At 42.9% G+C, this 21,897-nt stretch overlaps 1 protein-coding gene across 2 annotated transcripts in view; it reads left to right on the top strand.

Moving 5' to 3' along the window:
- TNFRSF21 (TNF receptor superfamily member 21) overlaps nucleotides 1-21,897 on the top strand; it is a 60,127-nt gene that overhangs the window by 7,556 nt on the left and 30,674 nt on the right. Inside the window, exons 1-3 of one of the 2 annotated variants that reach the window (XM_064476567.1) lie at nucleotides 4,160-4,266; nucleotides 12,956-13,604; nucleotides 15,149-15,646. In XM_064476567.1, the coding sequence (XP_064332637.1) occupies nucleotides 12,977-13,604; nucleotides 15,149-15,646 (1,126 nt within the window). In that variant the 5' untranslated portion in view covers nucleotides 4,160-4,266; nucleotides 12,956-12,976. Of the gene's footprint in view, nucleotides 1-4,159; nucleotides 4,267-12,955; nucleotides 13,605-15,148; nucleotides 15,647-21,897 lie in introns of those variants that run through there. The other variant, XM_031434573.2, reaches the window with a different exon arrangement.

The raw sequence follows: 21,897 nt of genomic DNA, 5'->3' as shown, positions 1-21,897 counted from the left end.
ATTCAGGAAAAGTCCCAAATCGGACAAAGTTTGGGTGTGTTTCCCTTCTCACATGGAATGCTTAGGGCCAACGGTGTTACTCGGTTTCAGCTTCTTACAGACAACGGACAATGTGCTGTTCATCTTTGCGTAGCTGGCTCAATGCCCCGACATGTAGTAGTTAAGCTATAAACGATTGTTGAATGAATTCCAGAAGGATTTTCCTCTCAACTAACTGTTCATTCATCCCAGGCAAGTGGGGGAGTAGTGGGAGCTTGATCTCCTTTTCAGTGTTTGAGCTACAACTCGAGGGCATTGCAGTTTTTAACGAAGAGCATTTTAAACATAAGCAAGTTGACAGGCTGGAGGAACCTAGCGGGTACGGAATTCTCTTTATGTGTCTTCCCAGTTCATTCTTATGCTTTGATGGTATACAAACAGTTCTGGATGGTGAAAACTAGTATGTATATACTTGCCTGTGCCCTGTGTTTCTTTGTGTAACTATCTTCTGTGACCCTCCGGACATACAGTTCTACTTTTTATTCATTTAGTAAATATTTATGGTGCATCTGTTAAATGCCAGGCATTTCTAGACTCTGGGTTTATGATAGTGAAAGGCTAGTAATGGTCCCTCCCTCTTGGAGTTCATACTTTATCAGGGAAGACAGAAGGGCTGATGTTTAAGGACTGAACTTAAAGAGCAGAAGGAAGAATATTCTAGGAAGGGGGAACAGCACGTGGGATGGCCCAGAGGTAGGAAAGAGGCTATGTGTTCAGAGACTGGAAGGAAGGCTACTGCGGTTGGTGCTTAGCAAACAGAAGGAGTGTGGATTGGGGTTGAAGAGGTAGGCAGGGGCCGGATTGTACAAGACCTTTAAAGATGTGACCACGTCAGGATATTATTCAGAGTACAGTGGGAAGCAGGGTTATAATAGTTTTTAAAAAAAAATAAAAAAATTTTAAAGATGACCCTGGCAGTTCTGTGGGGAGTGGGTTAGAAAGAGGAAGCATAGATGGAGGAGACTAGTTGGAGTCGTTTACCATAGTTCAGGGGAGAGATGATGGGTCTGGGCTGGTGGCAGTGAAGGTGGGGGTCATCAGATTTGGGATTTTGGAGAGAGTTTACTGATGGTGAGATACAAGAGATAAGTGAGGTGAAAGGAAAGGAGTCATCAAGGCTGACTCTTGGCTTTTTTAAAAATTAAGTTTAAAAAACTTTTTTTTGGGGGGGGAAGGTAATTAGGTTTTTGTTAATTTATAATGGAAGTACGGGGGATTGAACCCAGGACCTCATGCATGCTAAGCATGCACTCTACCACTGAGCTATACCCCACCCCCCGACTCTCTGCTTCTTGAGCTGAGCCTTTGGTGGTCTGATTACTTTAAAGGGGAGACTGGGGAAGGGGTGGGTGGAATTGGGGAACCCCAAGTTTGGATGTGGTTTGAAGTCCTTTGATTAATGTCAGTTCAACCCTCATGCCTGCCATTTTTTAATGCCACCTCGCCTCTGGTTGGCAGCGCGTTGAGTCATCCTACTGTTTGTTGGACACTTGGGTTGTTGTCATTGTCTTCCAACTGCCAGTAAACAACACTAACAAAGTTGTCGTTGTACAAAACAATTGCTCTTTTTCCTTTTGGGTTGTTCCCAAAACTGAGGTGTATCTGATGTGTATTCCCCAAAGCGGGATTGCTGGGTCACAGGAAATGAATGAATGGCTTTCTGACTCTTGCTGTGTGTTGCCAGACTGTCTTTAGAAAGACTGAATTCATTTAGAGCATCACGAGCAGCTTGTAAATGTTCCTTCTACCCCACAAGCTTGCCAACGTTGGAGTTTATCACTTTAATTTATTTATGCTGCTTTAATATAGATACGGAAGTGTCTTTGGTTGTGCAAATTTACATTTCAGTAGTTGCTAGGGATGTCGTAAATGTATTCACGTGACAATTGCCTTTGTAGTTACTCTGCCTGAACTATTGAGTGGAATTTGTGTTAATCTTATTTGTATTAATTCTTTACATTTTCAGTTATACGCCTTTAAAAATTAAAAAAAAATTTGATTGAAGTATATTTAGTTTACAGTGTGTCAATTTCTGGTGTACAGCATAATGTTTCAGTCATATGTATACCTCCATATATTCTTTTTCGTGTTCTTTTCCATTATAGGTTACTACAAGGTATTGAAATAGCTCCTTGTGCTCTACAGTAGGAGCTTGTTGTTTATCTATTTTATATATAGTAGTTAGTATTTGCAAATCTCAAACTCCCATTAGTTATAAGCTTTTATTAGTTGTATATGGCATGTATTTTTGCAACCTACTTTTAATATTGTTATATTTCATAACGCAAAAATTCAGGTTAATATTCTTTTTTTAATTGAAGTATAGTCAAATTACAATGTCATGTTAGTTTCTGGCGTACAACATAGTGATGCAATTATACATATGTATCTTTGCATAATCTTTTTCATTAAAGGCTATTACAAGATACTGAATATAGTTCCCTGTGTAGGTTAATATTCTTAAACCCATTTTCTTTTTTATGTCTGAGAGTATCTTCTTTTTCGTTGTTGATTTTAAGAGTCCAAAATTGATCTTCTTACAGATGGGCTAAATAAACGATTCTTATTACTTTTCTGGACTTCAGCATGGGTGGTGTGAGCACTACATCACTCTGTTCTACAAGATGGTCATATTCCTTGTGTGAGTGAAGGGTTTCATGGTCAGATAAGTCTGGGTCCAACTGAGTCACCGTTTTTTTTTTTAACGAAGAATAGTCAGTTTACAATGTTGTATCAATTTCTGGTGTACAGCACAATGTTTCAGTCATACACGTACATATATATCTGTGTTTTCATATGTCACCTCTTTCTACAGCTGTCCTGCTGGTCCTCCTGGACCCATCATCAGGCCACTGTGAATTGTGTCTCTCCAAGAGAGGGCTGCAATTAGAGCATTTCCTAAACTTTTAGACGAGGGGTTGATAAACTTTATCTGTCAAGAGCTTGATCATGTTTTTGGCTTTCTGGGCCCTGCCATCTCCATGGAAACCACTCAGCTGTCACTCTGTGCTTTGAAAGCAGACCTCGGCAAGGTCCAGAAGAATGGGCGTGGCTGTGTTTCCCACTAAACTTGACTTGTGGACACTGAACTCTGAATTTCAAATAATTCTCATGTGTCACAAAATTTTATTCTTTTGCTTCCCCCCCAACAACTATTTAAAATGTAGAAACCATTCTTATACTTGTGGGTTATTAAAAAAAAAAAAAAAAGCAGGCAGCTGGCCGGAGTTTATTCAGCCGTGTTTTAAACCCTAGAATCATTAACATCTTGTGGGACTAGATCTGGGGAACTCACTCTGGAAAATGCTTAGTTAACTTCTGCTCCACTTGTCTACAGTGTACTTATTAACAGCACATCCTTTCTCCTCTTGTGTTTTCTCATTTGCCATCTACTAAGTTTATATTCTAAATCTACGTGGAAATGCCAGTTGGCCCTGGCTTGTCTTTTACCGCTTTGCTGTTCAGGCTGTATTTTTCGTTTTGTGATGGGCTCCAAGCCTTGTAGCGTATGTTGTTAGGATTACAGTTTTTTAGAATCTGAAGTCTTTGACTCCCGTGTCAGGAGTTGGATATTTTGCGTTTTTAATTGGGCTGTTTTAAAAGGTTGTATCATCCCAAGGGAATGAAGCTGAGATCGGGTGAAATAATAAGGAGAAGGAACGATGATTAAAATACATTCACGGAGAACTTCCTTATGTCATGTGTGTTCTACGGGCTTTATCTGTTGTCACAATTAATTCTGAAAACAGTCGTAGGATTGTTATGCTAAGCATTATTTTTATCATATTATTATTTTAAATTATCTATGTAATCTATTATTTAATTGTGTTATTATTATATCCATTATACAAATAAGGACCTGGAGATACAGATCAAGTCCCCTTCCCCCACGCCCCTCCCCTGTCCCCTCCTCCCCAGTGAGAACCTGGTAGAGCTTGGCTTGCTTAGCACACTTCAGACTAAAATAGGTTTTGTTTATACTTTCAAGCTGGAGTTGCTGCCCTGGCTGGTGTCGCCAGTTTTGCCTTGGTTTATTTAAGGATTCTATAAATTCTTGGCAAGCACAGAAGTGTAATCTCCTCACACCTTTACCCCTGTCTTCTTTATAACATGGCTTCTCCATGCAGGTGGAGTCTTGGCCTAAGCAGTAGCCATGGTGATGGATGGAGGGGGATGCAGTTCTGTGGTCCAGGGCCCGAAGGCTGAGTGCACACACTCTTCTGCGTGGTAGGTTCCAGGGAAGACAGCATCTGGCTTAGTTCCATCTTGCCTGTTTTTTTCCCGCTTTTCCCCCGTGTCCTCACAGCTTGCCTCCCTCCAATCATGTCATCAGCACGTTCCAGCCTTGGCATTCTCTGTCTTCACCAGCTTGAAACAGCAGTCCCTGCTCTTGCCCTAGCAACAGAGGCTTTTTTAAATCAGACAGGAGAGTAGGAAATGCCAAAGCCAACCAAATTTATATAACATAACTGGAAACAGCCCTGCCTGTGCTTTTGTAGAAGCTTTCTCTTGGGCGCCTTCCTCTTCGTGCATTCTTTTCTCCCTTCGAATCTAGAGAATTTCCAGCAGCCGATGCCTTGCGATGCCACATTTAATGCAGTGCTAGAAATAAAATGGTCAGAAATTCCGGAGGTGTCTACGCCGCCTGGCTTTTGCCTTTTGATCATCTATTAGCAGGTTTTATCATCACCATCTCAGGAATAACTTGGTTCCCTTTTCTTTGTTATAATATCCACAGTAACTGAGATTCCTTTTGACCTACTAGTTTCATGCAGCATTAAAAAACTCTCTATCTCAGACTCGCAAGCGGTCTTCCTGCTGGTCCATGAGGAATAGACAAAAGTTGATCACTGCCTTGAGTGGGCTCATTTTCTATTAGAAATGATGGGAATTTGGTAAGGGACAGGAATGACGTAAACGTGTTGTACTTAGAAACGGCACAGGATTTTTTCCCCCCATTTATTTGAAGGATGAGGTCATGGGATAAGACTTGTTAAGAGAGAAATAGACAGCAGCATCCTACATTGCGTCAGCACATCTGGGGGCTTCAGTCAAGTCCATCTCTGTGCCCTAGAGTAGAGGTGATGTAACAGGACAGGTGTGGTCACCAAGGTGAGTGTGGATACCTGGGAAGTCTTTATTGCTGGTCATTTTGGAGCTGCCCTTGGAAATTTGCTTTCTCCTGTGTTTTATCTTTGACTCACTCACTAAGCATTTGTAGTGCTCCTATATCCCGCACAGTTTGGGGTGGTACACTTGATATTTGTTCATTTATCCATTGTTGTTGGTGAAATAAGTGTCCTAAGTAAATGAAATTTTTCAAATAACTGAAGTTTAAACTAGGATGGAATGTAGATGACTTCTGGAAAATAATCTCCTTATACTGCTTATAATTCTAAGCACCAAGTTAGGGTAATCTTTTTTTTATTTTTTATTGAAGTATAGTTGATTTACAATGGTGTGTTAGTTTCAGGTGTACAGCAAAATGATTCAAGTATACATACATATTCTTTTTCATTATGGGTTTTTATAAGGTATTGAATATAGTTCTGTGTGCTCTACAGTAGTTCCTTGTTTGTCTATTTTATATATAACAGTTAGTATCCGCAAAGCCCAAACTCCTAATTTATCCTCCCCCATCTTCCCCTTTGATAACCATAAGCTGTTTTCTATGTCTGTGCATCTGTGTGTTTTATAAATAAGTTCATTTATATCATTTTTTAGATTCTAAATAGAAGTGGTATCATATGATATTTGTCTTTGTCTGGCTTATTTCACTTAGTGTGATAATCTCTAGGTCCATCCATGTTGCTGCAGATGGCATGATTTCATTCTTTTTTATGGCCATGTAATATTCCATTATACATACCACATCTTCTTTATCTAGTCTTCTGTTGAACATTTAAATTGTTTCCATGTCTTGGCTATTGTAAGTAGTGCTGCTATGAATTTTGGGGTCCATGTATCTTTTTGAGTGTAATCTTTTTTATCAAATGAGAGGGGATATTTTAAATTCCCCATTACATTTGCTAGTCACCTCAAGCTCCACACTGAGCATAATTCTTGTAAGCCAGTTATGGTTCTGTTAAAACAGAGTGATATCCTCAGAGTATTTGGAGGTGAAATTCTTTGCTTTTACTCTGAAGGATCCCAGCCTGCTGAATCTCCTACATTATTGTGGCTACATGATGGTGGCCTTTTGGCTTCCTCACACTTGCTTCTATACCTGTGTCATCCCCGGCAACCTCCTCCACCATCACCCTTTAATGTGCTGCTTCTAATTAGTGATGGTCTGCAAATGCATTCATTTATTTTGTCAGCAAACCCTTGTCAGTTACACTATGCATCAGATACTGTACTCGAGGGCTTGGAGAGCATCCGTAAAGAGATTCTGTTCTTATCCTCACAGAGCTTGTGCTCCAGAGGGGAAGACACACTAAGACAGATGATTGTGTAACTACAAAATTATGGTAGTCCTATAGGAAAAAATAGGGAATGAGGGGAGAACGTGACACCTGCTTTAAGTTGGGGAGGGGAGGGCAGGGATGGCATTTCGGAAGAAGTCCTGACTCTAGTGAGATTTTGCATTTCATCCTAAGTCATGAGTGAAGCCACTGAGAGTTCTACGCAGGGGAGGAAAGGATCAGATGTGACGTGTGAGTTGGACTGGGCATCAAAAAAGGAAGCCACAAGCTCACTACTCTTTGCTAGACTCTCTGAGGAGGTCTGAATGTTCCTGTGCGTGAGCTCCTGGTCCCTGCATATTTTGACATTTTTTTTTTTGACTGCTCAGCACAGGTATTAGCAGGCTTTTTTTCCCCCTATAAAGGGCTAGATAGTAAATACTCTTGTTTGCAGCCATATGGTCTCTTTTGCAGCTACCCACCTCTGCTGTTGTAGCGTGAAAGCTGTCGTAGACAATACCTAAATGAATGTCTCGGTTCCCATAAAACTTATTTACCAGAACAGGTGGCGTGCGGGATTTCGTTTGCCGACATTTGGCTCAGAGGATGCTTTGTTTATCGTTTCTGTGATCTTCATTATTGAGGTACTTGAGCAAGGGAGGAAGTGCAGTCTATGTGGTTGTCCCTGGCCTGGAGCTGCTTATAATCATTACGGGAAGATAAATATATACAGTTATGAAGCCATCAACAGACATTACATGGCAATATGTAATTAGGCACCAAAATGATGGACAAAAACAGGAAATATGATGGAGAGTTTGCTCATTGGCTTGGAATCTGAGTGTCTAGGAATGGTTGTAAAGGCTGCCTGGAGAAGATGGAACTTGACAAATGATCACAGATACCTGGAAGGTTTGAGTTGAATACAACCTAGTCCAACCTGCTAATTTAACACACATGTAAAGCCAGGTCCATTTGATCTTAAGGCAGAGAGTCTGGATAAGAATATAAGTCCTCTTTTCTCTAGATCTTTGCCCAGTTGTTCTTCTTATTTCAGGTCTGGTCCTCCCGCAGGCTGGAAATATGTATCTAGTAGAGTCATAATAATAATAGAGGAGGAGGGAGAGGTTCCAAGCTAAGGGTTGAATGGAGACTTCTTTTGTTCTTGAAGGAAAGGGGTCCTCAAAAGACTGAGAGCAGCCTGGGTGTAGCTGTCATTTGGGATGAGAAGGAAAGCAAAGAGAAGCTGGGATGTAGAGTGGGAGCAGAAGGAAGCAAACTTATTTTATAGAAACATTCCTGTGCACACCAACACATGGACAAGGAAACAATCCATGGGGCCTTAGGAGGAAGAAGCTCTAAATTCTTCAACATGGGCATGTTCAAAGTCATAGCCATACTATTGAAGAGCACCTGACTGTTATAAAGAAGGAAGTAGCCTCTGTGTTCCAACATAGAAAGGTTTCAGTGATGTAGTATTAGGAAGTGAACAAAAGCAGATCACAGAACAGTGTGTATGACCTGTCCCCTTTATATGTGTAAAACCAAACCAAACCAAGAGTGGCTGGAATGGCCAACCGGAAGTGTGTATGTGTGTTTTATGTGTAAATGCTCAGAAAATGGTCTGGAAAGATGCACAGTGAAATGAACAGTGAGTTTCTGGGGAGTGGGTACATGTGAGCAGAGATTTAAACATTTTTACTCTATTTCACAATTAAGAGAATTGCTACAAGAATGTGTATTTTTGTTATAGACATGATAATTTAAAAAGAGCAATATGAAAACAGTAAAAAGGTCCACGTTGGGTGAGAGGCAGAGGGAGGGGCTCTGACCCTGGAACTGGGCTCTGATTCCCAGAATCAGAGGTCATTAGAGACCGAGGAGGGCTGTCATATTAGTTCAGGGGGGTCCCAAAACTGAGTTGGGCATCAGAATCACTTGGAAAACTTAACAACAGAACAAACCAAAACCCTGAATTCCTGGCCCCGTTGCAGAGTCACATGATCTCAGGTGATGGGCTGGAGATGTGGATGTTTAGAAAAGCTTCTCAATTTTTTGAATCTGCATTTGAGGCCTGAGGCTTTGTTTAAAACTCTGGTTTAGTTTCCCTGCCTCTGTGCAAAGGAGGAAGCAGGGCTCTTGATCAGGCAGAACGAGCTTCAGGAATTCTGGTTCCTATTCTCTTGAACTTTTTTCAGTGACTCTATCTCCCGATTCAGGTTTGTTTTCCCCAAGATTAGCTTTTAAGTATCATCTGAACTTGTTTTCACATTTTACAGGAAATGTTCTTCAATATTGTTTTTGACCTTGATTGCTGTCCCCCCATCTGCCCATTGTTCACCCCTAGAATCGTCTTTGAGGATGATTTTTTACATCATTTTGATTTTCTTAGAAACCAGAGGGTTGCCACCCATCTAGTGGGAAAATCTCTAATTTTTTTAACTGAAGTATAGCTGACTTACAATGTCATGTTAATTTCTGGCATACAGCATAGTGATTCATTTATACACACACACATACATATACATATATTTCTTTCATATTCTTCTAATTTTAAATTGACTAAAAGGCCTTAGGAAAATAACTTTTCTCGGGTGCCACCTGCATCTCTGTTAAGAGAAGGGGACATTGCCACCTCTTCGTCTCAGCAGGGTTTCTGTGACAATGAAGAGCCCAGGGAGCAGTTTCTCTAGCTTTGTAGCTCAGATGGGTTTAGCTGTTAACATTGAAGCTGGGAGAGCTCTTAGAAGTCTCTCCAGGGCAATGGTTTTCAAACTTGTTTTAGGACTGAACCTTCCTTCCAATGAATTCTTACTTGGACCCCCCCCCCTCCCGGCAGATTGGTAAATCAGAGCTGCTGTGTCTGAGGCAGAAATGGGGGCGCTTAGAGCCCTCCTTCCCGTCCCCGCCCGAGGGAAAGCCCTGAGAGCTGTGCTCTGCGACGTGCTGTCTTGGGTCCAGCTTGAAAACCGGTGACTTCTTCCCCTTTCTTCTTCCATTGGCCATTGTTCCCCATATCCAGCTGATCTGACTTCTCAAGCCTGCTGCCTTCGCCTCTTTTCACGGCCACCACCTGAGTCCAAGTCACCCCCAACTTTCACCTTGGTCTCCACCTTTTAAGTGGATTTTCTTATCTACTCCGCTCACCCTAGAACCCCTTTCACTCTCCTCTTTGCAGCCAGATAGCATTTTTATTCACAGATGTGATTATCTGCCACTTCCCCCCATCCTCCAATATACACATGTCATGACCTCATTGCATTTTGGATTAAGATCAAAATGTGGAACCAGGGGGAGGATATAGCTCAGCGGTAGAGCGCATGCGTAGCATGCACGAGGTCCTGGGTTCAATCTCTAATACCTCCTTTAAAAAAAAAAATGTGGCACTTCTCCAATTTTAACTATGGCCACTGTAGTGCATCTTGAGGTTTCCTCAAAGGCTTTCAGAAATTTCCTTCTGTTTCAGACCTTCACTCTGAGGCTCCTTCTGCCTCATCTCCTCTGCTTCCCCTGCCCAGAGTTAGGTACGGCTTCTCCACCCTTCAGCTCCGTAAGTTCAACTCCATAAGGGCTGGAATAGAGTTCTCAAGATTCTGTGGTCAGCTCGTGGGCCCGGTGCCTGGTACACACATAGTAGGTCTTCAGTAAATATCTGTCCAGTGAATTAAGTGTCCAGTTTTTACACAAACCTCATTTCCAGTGTTCAGCCCGGGTTTGGCTGCATCTTAGCTCTACTTGTAGGCGCTGGATTTGCCTCCGGTAGCAGGAGGTGATTTAAAGGTCCATTTTTAGAGCCACGTTGTCTAAAGTGGGTTACCTAGTGGGATGCAGTTGAAAGATCCCTGAGCTTTGCTTTAATTAGAAACTTACCCAGTTATTCTAAATGAACAAAGAACTGAAAAATCCATGGAATTGAGTGGGGAAACGTGTAGGTGTATGGGATCTGGAGGTGGGTTTTGTGTGGGGCGAGGGCAACCTCTGGGAATCAGACATCAGGAGACTGATGCAGAATCTAGTAACATCCCCGAGACTAGGTTTAGACATGTGTACCCTGGGGAGACATACAAAGCTGCAGGAAGCCTAGCCCCATCCCCACACCCAGGCACACCTGCAGTGAACTCATGACCTCTGTGTTCTGCCGAGCCACCCCCTGGGTGTGTGACTGGCTGACTATCCAGCCTTCCTGCTCAGATAGGGGGCCAGACTCCAGTCCCACACTGAATCAGATTGATGTTGGTCCCCGATCACTGCTCTCTGACCAGATTGGCCGTTCCATTCTCTGCGTTCATGTAATCTGCGCAAGTGGAATAACCTGTTATTTTTACATGTCTCAAACTTCCAGAGCACTGTGGTTATCCAAAACTGCTTTTACACTTAGAACTAGATTCTAAGCGGCTAGCAGAAGTGCGGCACAGAGCCACTCTTGTAGCCTCTGGATTGGGTCCTTAGATTTGGGGAGACTGGGACAAGATGTGTCCTCATGGACTTGCCAAGTGGCACTTGGGAGCCCAAGCTGGTAATAGGTTTTCTTCCCTCAATCTCATGCGTCTGCTGTGCCCAGAAAGGGGAGGCTGGGGCTGATTTTGCAACTAGAAGGAGCAAGAAAAAGAAAAGATAAAGCCAGAGAAAGGGAAGATATTATAGAATTTATTTATTTATTTATTTTTAAACTTTTTTTTTTATTGAGTTCTAGTCATTTTACAATGTTGTGTCAAATTCCAGTGTAGAGCACAATTTTTCAGTTATACATGAACATACGTATATTCTTTGTCACAGTTCTTTTTCCCTGTGAGCTACCACAAGATCTTGTATATACAGGATTTATTATGATCAAGCAAGAGCAAGATCCTTTTTCTTTAGAGCCCAAGATGAAGTTAAGTTTCTTACCAAGAAAATCAGCCACTGTCCCTTTTTTTTTTGGTCTCAGTTTAAAGAAAAGATGAATCTATGCTTATCAGCCGAAAGTTTGTTTTTAATATTGTCATTTGACTGGAGGCATTGCTGGGACAGGCCGAAGGACTCCACGGGAAAAATTTGGGGCTCAAATAGTTAAATTTTGAGGCGAAGGGGACTTGAATCTTGGGTTAAGTTTCAGGTTGCTGAGAGGACAGAAACTCTGTTCACTTAAAAATTTTATTTTTATTTTTTGCTTTATCCTCTCAGTGGCTGGTATAGCGGCAGATTTGGAAGGAATTTGCCTCGTAGGGTGGCAGGCAGTTTGAGACAGGCATTATTTTCTTGACATATAACCTTTCTCCATTTTGAAAAGGACAGTGCAGACTTTCTTGTTGGAACCTCTCAGTCTTCACTCATGCAGAAAATCTCATTTTTAATATTCATTCTTAAATGTCTCCCCCGCCCCTGCTCTGCAGGACCTCAGGATTTTGAACCACAGATATAATTTCCTTTCCCTCAAATTTTCTTTCGGGAAACTAGTATAAAATCCTGTCTAGCTGATGAAATTTCTGTTCTATGAACTAAATCGAAATATTTATTGAATTCTTGCCGAGCCCAGTTTTGGGCTTGGGCTCCTGGGTAGCTGCAGGTCATCCACACTGATGACACGGCCTTCAGAGGCTCGTCAAACAGGATGTGCTTCTAAAAGCATTAATTCTGCTGTTTAAAGCACATTAAGAATGCCAAGGGGCTGCCTCTGTTTCACAAAATAAAAGCAAAAACAAGCAGGATTCAGCTTTGTAAAGACGAAACCTTTGAAAAAATCCTGCCATGTCTATTGGGTAACTCCAAATGGGCCACCTGGTCTTATGGAAGCAGCAGCTCAAGTATTTGCCATCTTGCTTCTTGGTTGATTTGTCCTGGTATCAAGAAATGGCAAGGCATGGGGGGAGGGTATAGCTCAGTGGTAGAATGTGTGCTTAGCCTGCACGAGGTCCTGGGTTCAATCCCCAGTGCCTCCATTAAAAAATGTGTGTGTGTGTATCTATCTATCTATATATATAGATATATAAACCTAGTTATTTACTTACTATATTTATATTAAATAAACCTAATTACATCCGTCCCCCACCAAAAAAAAAAAAAAAAAAAGAGAGAGAGTGAAGGCAACAGTTGGGCCACGGAAGGAAGACCCTGTTTGGCAAGTTATTTTCTCTTGCAATAGGATTTAACATTAGGATTAAAAACGTGTAGCATTTTTAATGTAAGTCACAAAGTGCTTTCACGTTCACATTCTCAGTTGAAATTCTAATTAACGTGAGAGGTACCATCCGCTTCATTTTACAGACTGGAAAAAGGGAAGCGAGGCTAAGGTCGAAAGGCAACAAAACCAAAGTTCCACAGCCAGCAGTTCAGGCCCCATATGGAACTGGGTGGAATTTCTGTTTCTCGCTTTCTGTTTTGTTGCAGCCCTAGTGTCAAGAGGGTACGGTCCTGGTCAGACCTTTAGTAGGAAGGGTGATGGTGGGGTTGGGATTGTCCCATCTGTCCTCCTCCTCTTCCTGTATAACACCTTCTTGGGTTTTATTCCTCCCCCGTCCCTTTCTTTCTTCCAGCTTGGATTTCTCAGCACCACCATGGCTCAGCCGGAACAGAAGGCCCCGAGTATCCCTGGCAAATACCACCATGTTGACCGTGTCACCGGCCAGGTGCTGATCTGTGACAAGTGTCCGGCAGGAACCTATGTGTCTGAACACTGTACCAACACAAGCCTGCGTGTCTGTAGCCGCTGCCCCGTGGGGACCTTCACCAGACACGAGAATGGCATAGAGAGATGCCACGAGTGTACTCTGCCATGCCCCTGGCCGATGGTGGAGAAATCACCTTGTGCTGCCTTGACTGACCGAGAATGCACTTGCCCACCTGGCATGTTCCAGGCGAATGCTACCTGCGCCCCCCACACGGTGTGCCCTGTGGGTTGGGGGGTGCGGAAGAAAGGGACGGAGACCGAGGACGTGCGGTGCAAGCAGTGCGCTCGGGGTACCTTCTCTGATGTGCCTTCCAGTGTGATGCGATGCAAAGCCCACACAGATTGTCTGAGTCAGAACCTGGTGGTGATCAAACCGGGGACCAAGGAAGCAGACAACGTCTGCGGCCCACTTCCGTCCTCCAGCCCAGCCCCGCCTTCCCCGGGCACAGCCATCTTTTCACGCCCCGAGCGCACGCAACCCCACCTCGTCCCTTCCTCCACTTACGTTCCCAAAGGTAACTTAACCTCGTGAGTTACGTGTTTGTGGAAGGCCTCGAGCCCAGCGGAGGTGCCCAGGATGGGCTTGGACCCGGGATGTGCTCTCCATTTTGTCTATTTGAAAGTCACTCCTTGAAGAAGGGCCTTGCATTTTGTGGCTCTTTAAATTCTGGCTCCTTTGGACCCATTAGAGACATTTAGACTCAGAAGTTATCTATTGGGGGGATCAAGTATCTGAAAACTAGGTTACCTCCAGCTAGAAAATAAGAACACAGAGAAACAAGGTCAGTGGGGGGCCTCATGTAAGTCGCTGAACTTCCTCAGGCCTTGGTCTCAAACTTGGCAATCATAAGACACAGTAAATGAGTGGTTTACATGTTTTAAGGTCCCTTCCAGTTGAAAAGTTTTCCAACACCCAGTAGGTCCTGGAGAGACACAGCCTGAAGGTCAGAAAGAAGGGGAGAGAAACACCATGACATCTGGAAGGGAAGGGATGACTGTTGGGTGTGAGGTGGGGCAGAGAAAAGCAAACTAGGGCAGACGCTTCAGGAAACAAACATAGTTGCGTCACTCTGAAGGTGACTCTCTGGAAAATAGTTTCTTTTGTTCAGACGATTTTAACTTTATGTTCTCCATCAAGTATATCCCGGTTTCCCCCAGAATGCATTTTGAACCACAGGCAAGAATAAAATGTAGTTTTTTATTTTTAAATCCTTTTTGATTGGATTGAGTTTCCATGAGATAGCAGCCCAGCGTGTGGTTGGGCTTTCCAGCGAGCCCTCACGAGTGGTTACCTTTGACGGTCGTGTAAGGAGGGCCTTCCTGCGACCGCCATTTGGAAGCGAAGAAACGGGCTCGGAGGGCTTATGTGACCTGTCCAGGTTTCCTCAGGGGCTGATGCAGGACAGGCCTTGGGACTCGAAATCCCTGGCTTTCACACCCCTTCTGAAGAACACTTGTGGAAGCTTCTCTGAAAGTCCACTAAGCTGCCGGCCCCATCTTGCTTCTCTAATAATAGCACATAGCGAGCCAGCCCTGCCTTGCCTCACCGACCTGTGTCACCACACCTTCCGCTGGTCACACTTGGATTTGAGTTTGAGCTCTTTTCTATACGCTTAGTTACATTCTCCATTTTACGATGGAGATTTATTTCATGATGGGGTCATGAAATAGCCAAAAGGTGGGAGAGGAGGAATAAAGGAATTAAAGGACAAAGGAATTCAGCTGGAACTAGTTCTCTGAATAATCGAAACAGTTAAGAGTGGACTCAGTGTGTGCAGAGCAGGACAAGCTGCTGTGACGCTCACGTGTTGGATTCCTCAAGGATGCCCTTGGCTTTAACATGAGGACATGAGTTTAGCTGTTAAGTTGAGTTTCTACCTTCCACATAAAGGTGCTGTTAGGGTCTTTATGAAAACATGCATTGTCCTTTATTCTTAAGCTCTGAAGTTCATCTCTTCTTTGATTATCTGGCCTGGTCTGGAGGTGACGAGGCAGAGGAGGGAGTGTGTAGACCCCACCTATAGAAAAGCTCTTCCCCACTCCTTACTCTTTTTTCTAGGCACGAACTCAACAGAATCCAACTCTTCTGCCTCTGTTAGACCAAAGGTGCCGTCGAGCGGCATCCAGGAGGGGACCGTCCCTGACAACACAAGCTCAGCGAAGCAGGAGGAAGGCAGGAACCAGACCCTCCCCAGCCTCCAGGTCATCAGCCACCAGCAAGGCCCCCACCACAGACACATCCTGAAGCTGCTGCCGTCCATGGAGGCCACGGGGGGCGAGAAGTCCAGCACGCCCCTCAAGGGCCTCAAGAGGGGCCACCCCAGGCAGAACCCCCACAAGCATTTCGATATCAATGAGCATCTGCCCTGGATGATCGTGCTCTTCCTGCTGCTGGTGCTTGTGGTGATAGTGGTGTGCAGTGTCCGGAAGAGCTCCAGGACGCTGAAGAAGGGGCCCCGGCAGGACCCCAGCGCCATCGTGGAAAAGGCCGGGCTGAAGAAGTCCATGACCCCAGCCCCGCAGCGGGAGAAGTGGATCTACTACTGCAACGGCCACGGTGAGCCTTCCGTCTTTTCTCCTCACTTCCCGATGCCCCAGCCTCTCCCTCCCTAGTCCCCGTTGGCAGAAGGGAAGGAACATGCAGAGTTTCTGGAATCTCTTCTGTGCACCAAGTGCTGGCTGATCTAGTTGCGTTAGGAAAGATGAGGTGGTCAGCCTTCGACGCCCTGCGTTCAGGGAGAATCACCCCTCTGCCCCCGGTTCTCCTGGCACGTTTAAAAGAGAGTGTTGTGGGATCAGAGACCTGTGAATGACCTCTAGGGGCTTTGTTCGACCTTGTCATTTAACAAGTGAGGGAATCAAGTTCAGAGAGGTTTGGCTGCACTGACCCAGGGTAGTCTTTTTTTTTTTTTTTTTTTTTTTTTAATTGCAGTATAGTCAGTTTACAATATTGCGTTAGTTTCTGGTGTATAGCTTAGTGATTCCGTTATGCATATATATACGTTCCTTTTCAAATCCTTTTTCATTATAAGCTATTATAAGATAGTGAATATAGTTCCCTGTGCTCTACAGTAGGACCTTGTTATTTTTCTGTTTTACGTATAGTGGTTTGTGTCTGCTAATCCCAAACTCCCAATTTATCCCCCCATTTCCCCTTTGGTAACCGTAAGTTTGTTTTCTATGTCTGTGAGTCTGTTTCTGTTTTGTAAGTAAGTTCATTTGTGTCACTTCTTTAGATTCCACATATAAGTGATGTCATGTGACCCAGGGTAGTCTTTGGTTCAGGACAGATGGGACTGACTCCGTGTCTCCCGACTTTGGAGTCCTCACTTCCTCCCACGAGTCTGCTAAGAAAATAAGAGGGAGGCAAAAATAAATACAGTTTGCCTTAAGTTTGCCTTTTTGAATTTGAACCTTGCTTTTAGATTCCTAGCCCTTTTCTCACATGTACTTTTCCCCTCTTACATTTTTAGGACCCCATTTCCATCAGGAAGATAGGAAGGTCTCTTGGAGTTCAGACACCTGAACCTTAGTTTACTGATGATCATCTGATGCTGGGTTCTGTATCTTTTCCTTAGTGGTCAGTGTGTGTGGTGGGTCCAGCTGGAAAATCTCAGTTTTTCCTCTTTTGAAAGCAAAAACTAATTTCTAGAACTTGTCTTAGCAGCTAAGTTTGAGTTGAAGGCTGCAGTTTTCAGACTGTGGCAGTAACTTCCCTTTCCTTAATATTGAATGAGATTTCAGCCCAAAGTTTTGATAATTCCGTTTGGGATCTTTCTCCTTAAAGATGAAGGCTGAGGCTTACCTTCCTGAAAAGTGGTTTGGCCTTTTGTATTGAGCCTTAAAAATCTTTATACCTTTCAGCCCAGCAGTTCTATTTTTGTGAATCTATCAGAAAGATAAAAACCAGAAACACACACAAAATATTTAAGCACAAAGATCTTGAACTTTTTTTTTTTTTTTTTTTGAGAAACCTTGTACTTTTATTCCATTCCTCAGACTATTTACTGGTCTGCTTATACTGTCTTCTGATAGTAACCATATATTTGCTTTGGGATTTTTTATTTTTGGAAGTATAGTTGATGTACAATGTTGTGTTAGTGTCAGATGTATAACAACGTAATTCAGTTATCCATCCATATATACACACACACACACACACATATATACACACACACACATTTTTCAGATTCTTTTCCATTATAGGTTGTCACAAGATGTTGAATGTAGTTCACTGTGCTATACAGTAGGTCTTTGTTTATTTATTTTATATGTAGTAGTGTTTACCTGTTAATCTGAAGCTCTTAATTTATCCTTCTCTCCCCTGAAGATCTTGAACTTTTAATTCAGCATTACGTATAATAAATAGAAACTGGAAATAATCAAAGGGCCAGTTTTAGGGAAATGACTAAGAAAATTATGGCAGCATCAACATCTTGCTCAAATATGTGAGTATTTGGAACACTCTTCTCATTATTCCGTTCATTAAAGAAGCCACTCCAGTCAGTTAGTAGCTGCATTTATGGATTAGGTTACGGTCAGCTGTATTCCCTTGCAGTGTAGTTTTCAGATTTCTTGAGACCACAGGGAGTTGTAGAAGTAAATCTGGTCCAGCCTCAGAAAGCAACTTCACACAACGGTCTTAGGCATAGTCATGGCCACTGTAACCTTGTAAACTCCTATGCCTGTGTCCTTGAAACAATATTCTCTTTTGTAGAAAGAATGAAAGTGCCAAACAAAACCTGACCCTGCCTTCCTTCAGCAACACACTTTTCCAGCTAAATCACAGCTGTTTCATTCAGGTCTCTTCCGGTAGTTTAACTTTTTCCCCCCAAGATTTTTGTATTGGGATGTTTATAATTAAGGTTTTTTTTTTTTTTTTTTTTAAAGGAAGTTCTCTTCTTTCCAAATTGCTGTTCTCAAAGGTACAACCAGGTGAAAATCCCATCACAAAGAGAGGTTCTGTTTAATAAAAACCATTCCAGGTACTCAGAGAGGCCTCTGGAAACAATACCTTGTTGATCTGATTGCGCTCAGTTCTGGGCAGCAAAGAATCCTGTATAATAAGATCTTTCTCTGGTCCTTACCTGTTTCACACTGAGTTGTTCATGAGGGTGAAGGTGGGGTTAAAATCACCTAGATGTGGGTGCTCTGTATAAGAGGTCATGTAAGACCTCACTTAGCTTTGCTCACCTTAAGCAGACAGTGCTGTGTTCCTGAATGCCATCTAGACCCCTGGCACTCTGAAGCCAGGCCAGGGGTCCCCATCTTCCTTGCCAACAAGAGCCTCTTTATTTGGCTCCACTCTACCTTCTCTGCCTTCCATGAACTTAGGGGTTTTTGCCCTTTTTTTAATTGAAGTATAGTTGATTTACAATGTTATGTTAGTTTCAGGTGTACAGCAAAGTGATTCAATTATGCATATACATAAACAGATATATATTCTTTTTCAGATTCTTTTCCATTATAGGCTAGTACAAGATATCGAATGTAGTTCCCCGTTCTATATGATAGGTCCTTGTTGTTTACCTACTTTATATATAGTAGTGTGTATCTGTTAATCCTAAACTCCTGATTCATCTCTCCCCTCCCTCCCTGGATTTATGGTTTTCAAGTCGAATTCCACAAAACTGCTACCCTGCTTTCACAGAATCCTAGTGGTGGAAACACAAGATGAGACCTTATGTGGCCAGGAGGATCGGATTTCTATCTATTTCAACCCAAGTAGAAATCCATTAAGGGTCACATGTAATGAGTTATAGGGGCTGGGAGAAATGGCTGCAGGGAAAAACCTGTGCTGGGAACTTTGACCATAAAATGCCTTGAGGTCTGATGGACCAGTACAGAACCAGCTAGAATAGAAAATGTGGCCCATGGAGTCTCGTTCTAATTGATCTAGGAAGGAAGAACCTTTGGTCACTTTACCTGCTCTTGCAAATATGAGGAGCACCTGCTGAGCTGATTTTGAAGCCTGGGAGAATGAGGGGAAGAGAAAGACCCTGGGCACAGGGGAAACCGGAAACCTCAGGAGGAAGCGCGATTGGCTGGGAGAGGGAGGCTGTGCCAAGGGGACCTTGTGGGGCCTGGTTCTGCTCACCTGTCCAGTGAAGGTCTTGGATTCAGATATCTCTAACCTTCCATTCTAAAATCCTATTCTTCACTGATGCAAAACCTGAAAGGTGAAGTTGAAAACAACCCACAACCTTCCTTTGCATATCTCAGGCTTGAAACCTGAAGACTGAATTACAGACCAGCTGGCTTAGTGGTTGAACCTCTTATTTGCATAACTTTTAAAACAGTTGTAGTTGATTTACAATGTTGTGTTAGTTCCAGTTGTACAGCATAGTGATTCAGTTATATGTAAATATATGTTCTTTTCAGATTCTTTTCCATTATAGTTTATTATAAAATATTGAACATAGTTCCCTGTGCTATACAGTAGGACCTCGTTGTTTATCTATTTTATATATAGTAGTTACTGTCTGCTAATCCCAAACTCCTAATTTCTCCCTTGTCCTTCCTTTCTTCCTTGGTAACCATAAGTTTGTTTTCTATGTCTGTGAATCTGTTTCTGTTTTGTAAATAGATTCATTTGCATCATTTTTTCAGATTCCACATTATAAGTGACATCATGATGTTTGTCTTTCTCTATCTGACTTACTTCACTTAGTATGATCATCTCTGGGTCTATCCATGTTATTTGCATAACTTTGATGTTCTAATCTGTACGTGAAGACTGTTCTTAGGGAAAGCAATCCTGCTTAAGAAACAGGACATAATTTGCTTACTGCACTTACTTAAAAGGTTCTGGCACTGTGCTTGCTTGCACTGAGCTATATTTTAGACCTTGAGTTTCTGGTAAGATATTTTTTATTTCTTCCGTCCTATCCACTATGACATCATCCCACCTTACCTACCTGGCAAACAAGCAGAAACGCACCTCCTCTGATCTCTGTTGTCTTTACATTTTACTCAGTAACAACCCTGTTCTCAGTTCTGGGTCCTTACGCATCCCAACAACAGGTTGAGAAAAAATGTTTCCTTTTTTCCCCAGTTGTGCTTCCTCATCTATGATTGATCCAGTGTGGGAGAACTGGCCTTTACTGGGGCGTAGGAAGGAAATGCATCTCCCAGATTCACAACTCTGCAGACTTCATCCTCCTTCCAGGGGAAGCAGCAAGGTGCAGTCTAATGGTAGGAGTGGAGCTGTGATTGTGTTTCTAGTACAGATATTTCCCCAAAGTTGCAAAGGTTAACTAGGGACAGGTGCTGAGTAACTGGAAACTATGTCCTTGTTGTATATGAACAATAGCAATACACTCTCCAATCAGGTTTCAGGGATGGCTTAAGAAAACACTTCATTTTTTCACCACCATATGCAGTGTTCAGGAATACAGAGCAAATGAAGTGCGTTAGGAATTCAGCAGTAAGTGCTTCTCCACTTAATTTTTTTCCTAGAGTGAGGTTATTGGGAGCCTGCTACTGCCCATAGATGATCTGGGGGGGACAGAAGATGATGACTTACTAATATAATTTTCTAACCTCATGCGAAAGGTTTCTGCTACCATTAAGTTTTCATTGCCTACTTAATTTCAACAAAGACTTAATCTCATACTTATTAAATGCCGTAGGCTGTTCTAAGCATTTTTATAAATATTTACTTAATTTTCTGAACCCCATGAGGTTGGCCACAATCATCACCATTTTGCAGGTGGGAAAACAAGTACAGAGAGTCACTTGCCCAAGGGCACACAGCTAGAAAGAGGCAGGGCTGGGTTTTAAATTCAGACACCAGTCTGACTCTAGACACTGCCTCTTGATTCTTAGCATCTGGATTTATAAACATCTGGATTTTAATTTTTCAGTGTTAGAAATTTCTAGGTGTCCTTGGTTGATTTTTCTTTTTTGTAACCATGCTCCATCAAGAAAAATTTATTTCTCTTAGCAAAACCCAACTTGTTCTGAAATAAAACAACGACAACACTGTCATCAAATGGTGAGTTTTCCTCCGTAGAATTCACTCTGATTTCCTCCTTTTTCACTTTTTTCTTGGAATGCTTGAAATGAAAAACTTCTAAAGCCAGATACGCAATGGCTGAAGGCGCTGAGGGCTGTTTGAAAAAATTAAGGCTGTTTCAAGTAAGTCAGAGGTGATGGAGTCCTGCTAATCGGAACTCACATCTGTTGCACTGGGGGGTTTTCTCAGCCCCAGACGGCAGCAGCAGCCGCTGCAACCAAAGAAACTTTCCTTCCTTTGCCAGAAGCCTCCTGGACTAAAAATTCCAGACAGTCATCCTGTCTGTCAGCCCAAATTTCCTAGGGGAAGTAGCCTTGAAGTGTTAACACCAGGAAGCTGGGCTGAAGGGAGCAGATTATTCCTTTTAAGAGGCTCCCGGGTTCTTGCTCTGCCCGTGGGGCTTCTGTCACTTTACAGAGAATAGGCAGGGACAGGCGGGCTGTTTTCCACCCCTTGCCCCACCCCCTGGCTTTTCCACCTTTGCTTCCAGTAATGCTATTTCCAGTAGACAGCACCGTTCGGTTCCACCTCTAGGATGTTTGAGGGTTATAAAGCCCGCAGACCCATCGCAGGAGAAAAGCCTCTTATTTCGACGGCCTAAAAAGCATTATCTTGTGCACCAAGTCTCAGGAGACGTGGCCTTTGCCCGTGGGAGGCTGCTGTTGTCCCCAGGCGTACCCACTGCGGGCTGCTTCTTCTCGGCTTTAGAGGGCAGATTTTTTTTTTAATGTATATTTTATTCCCTAGTTTATCTAACTAACAGCTTTTGAATTTAAGCTATTTGGGATGTT

The sequence above is a fragment of the Camelus dromedarius genome, chromosome 19 (assembly GCF_036321535.1).
Source record: "Camelus dromedarius isolate mCamDro1 chromosome 19, mCamDro1.pat, whole genome shotgun sequence".
NCBI classification, from domain to species: domain Eukaryota; kingdom Metazoa; phylum Chordata; class Mammalia; order Artiodactyla; family Camelidae; genus Camelus; species Camelus dromedarius.
Note: the sequence above shows the minus strand (reverse complement) of the source record. Positions and strands in the feature narration are given on the sequence as shown.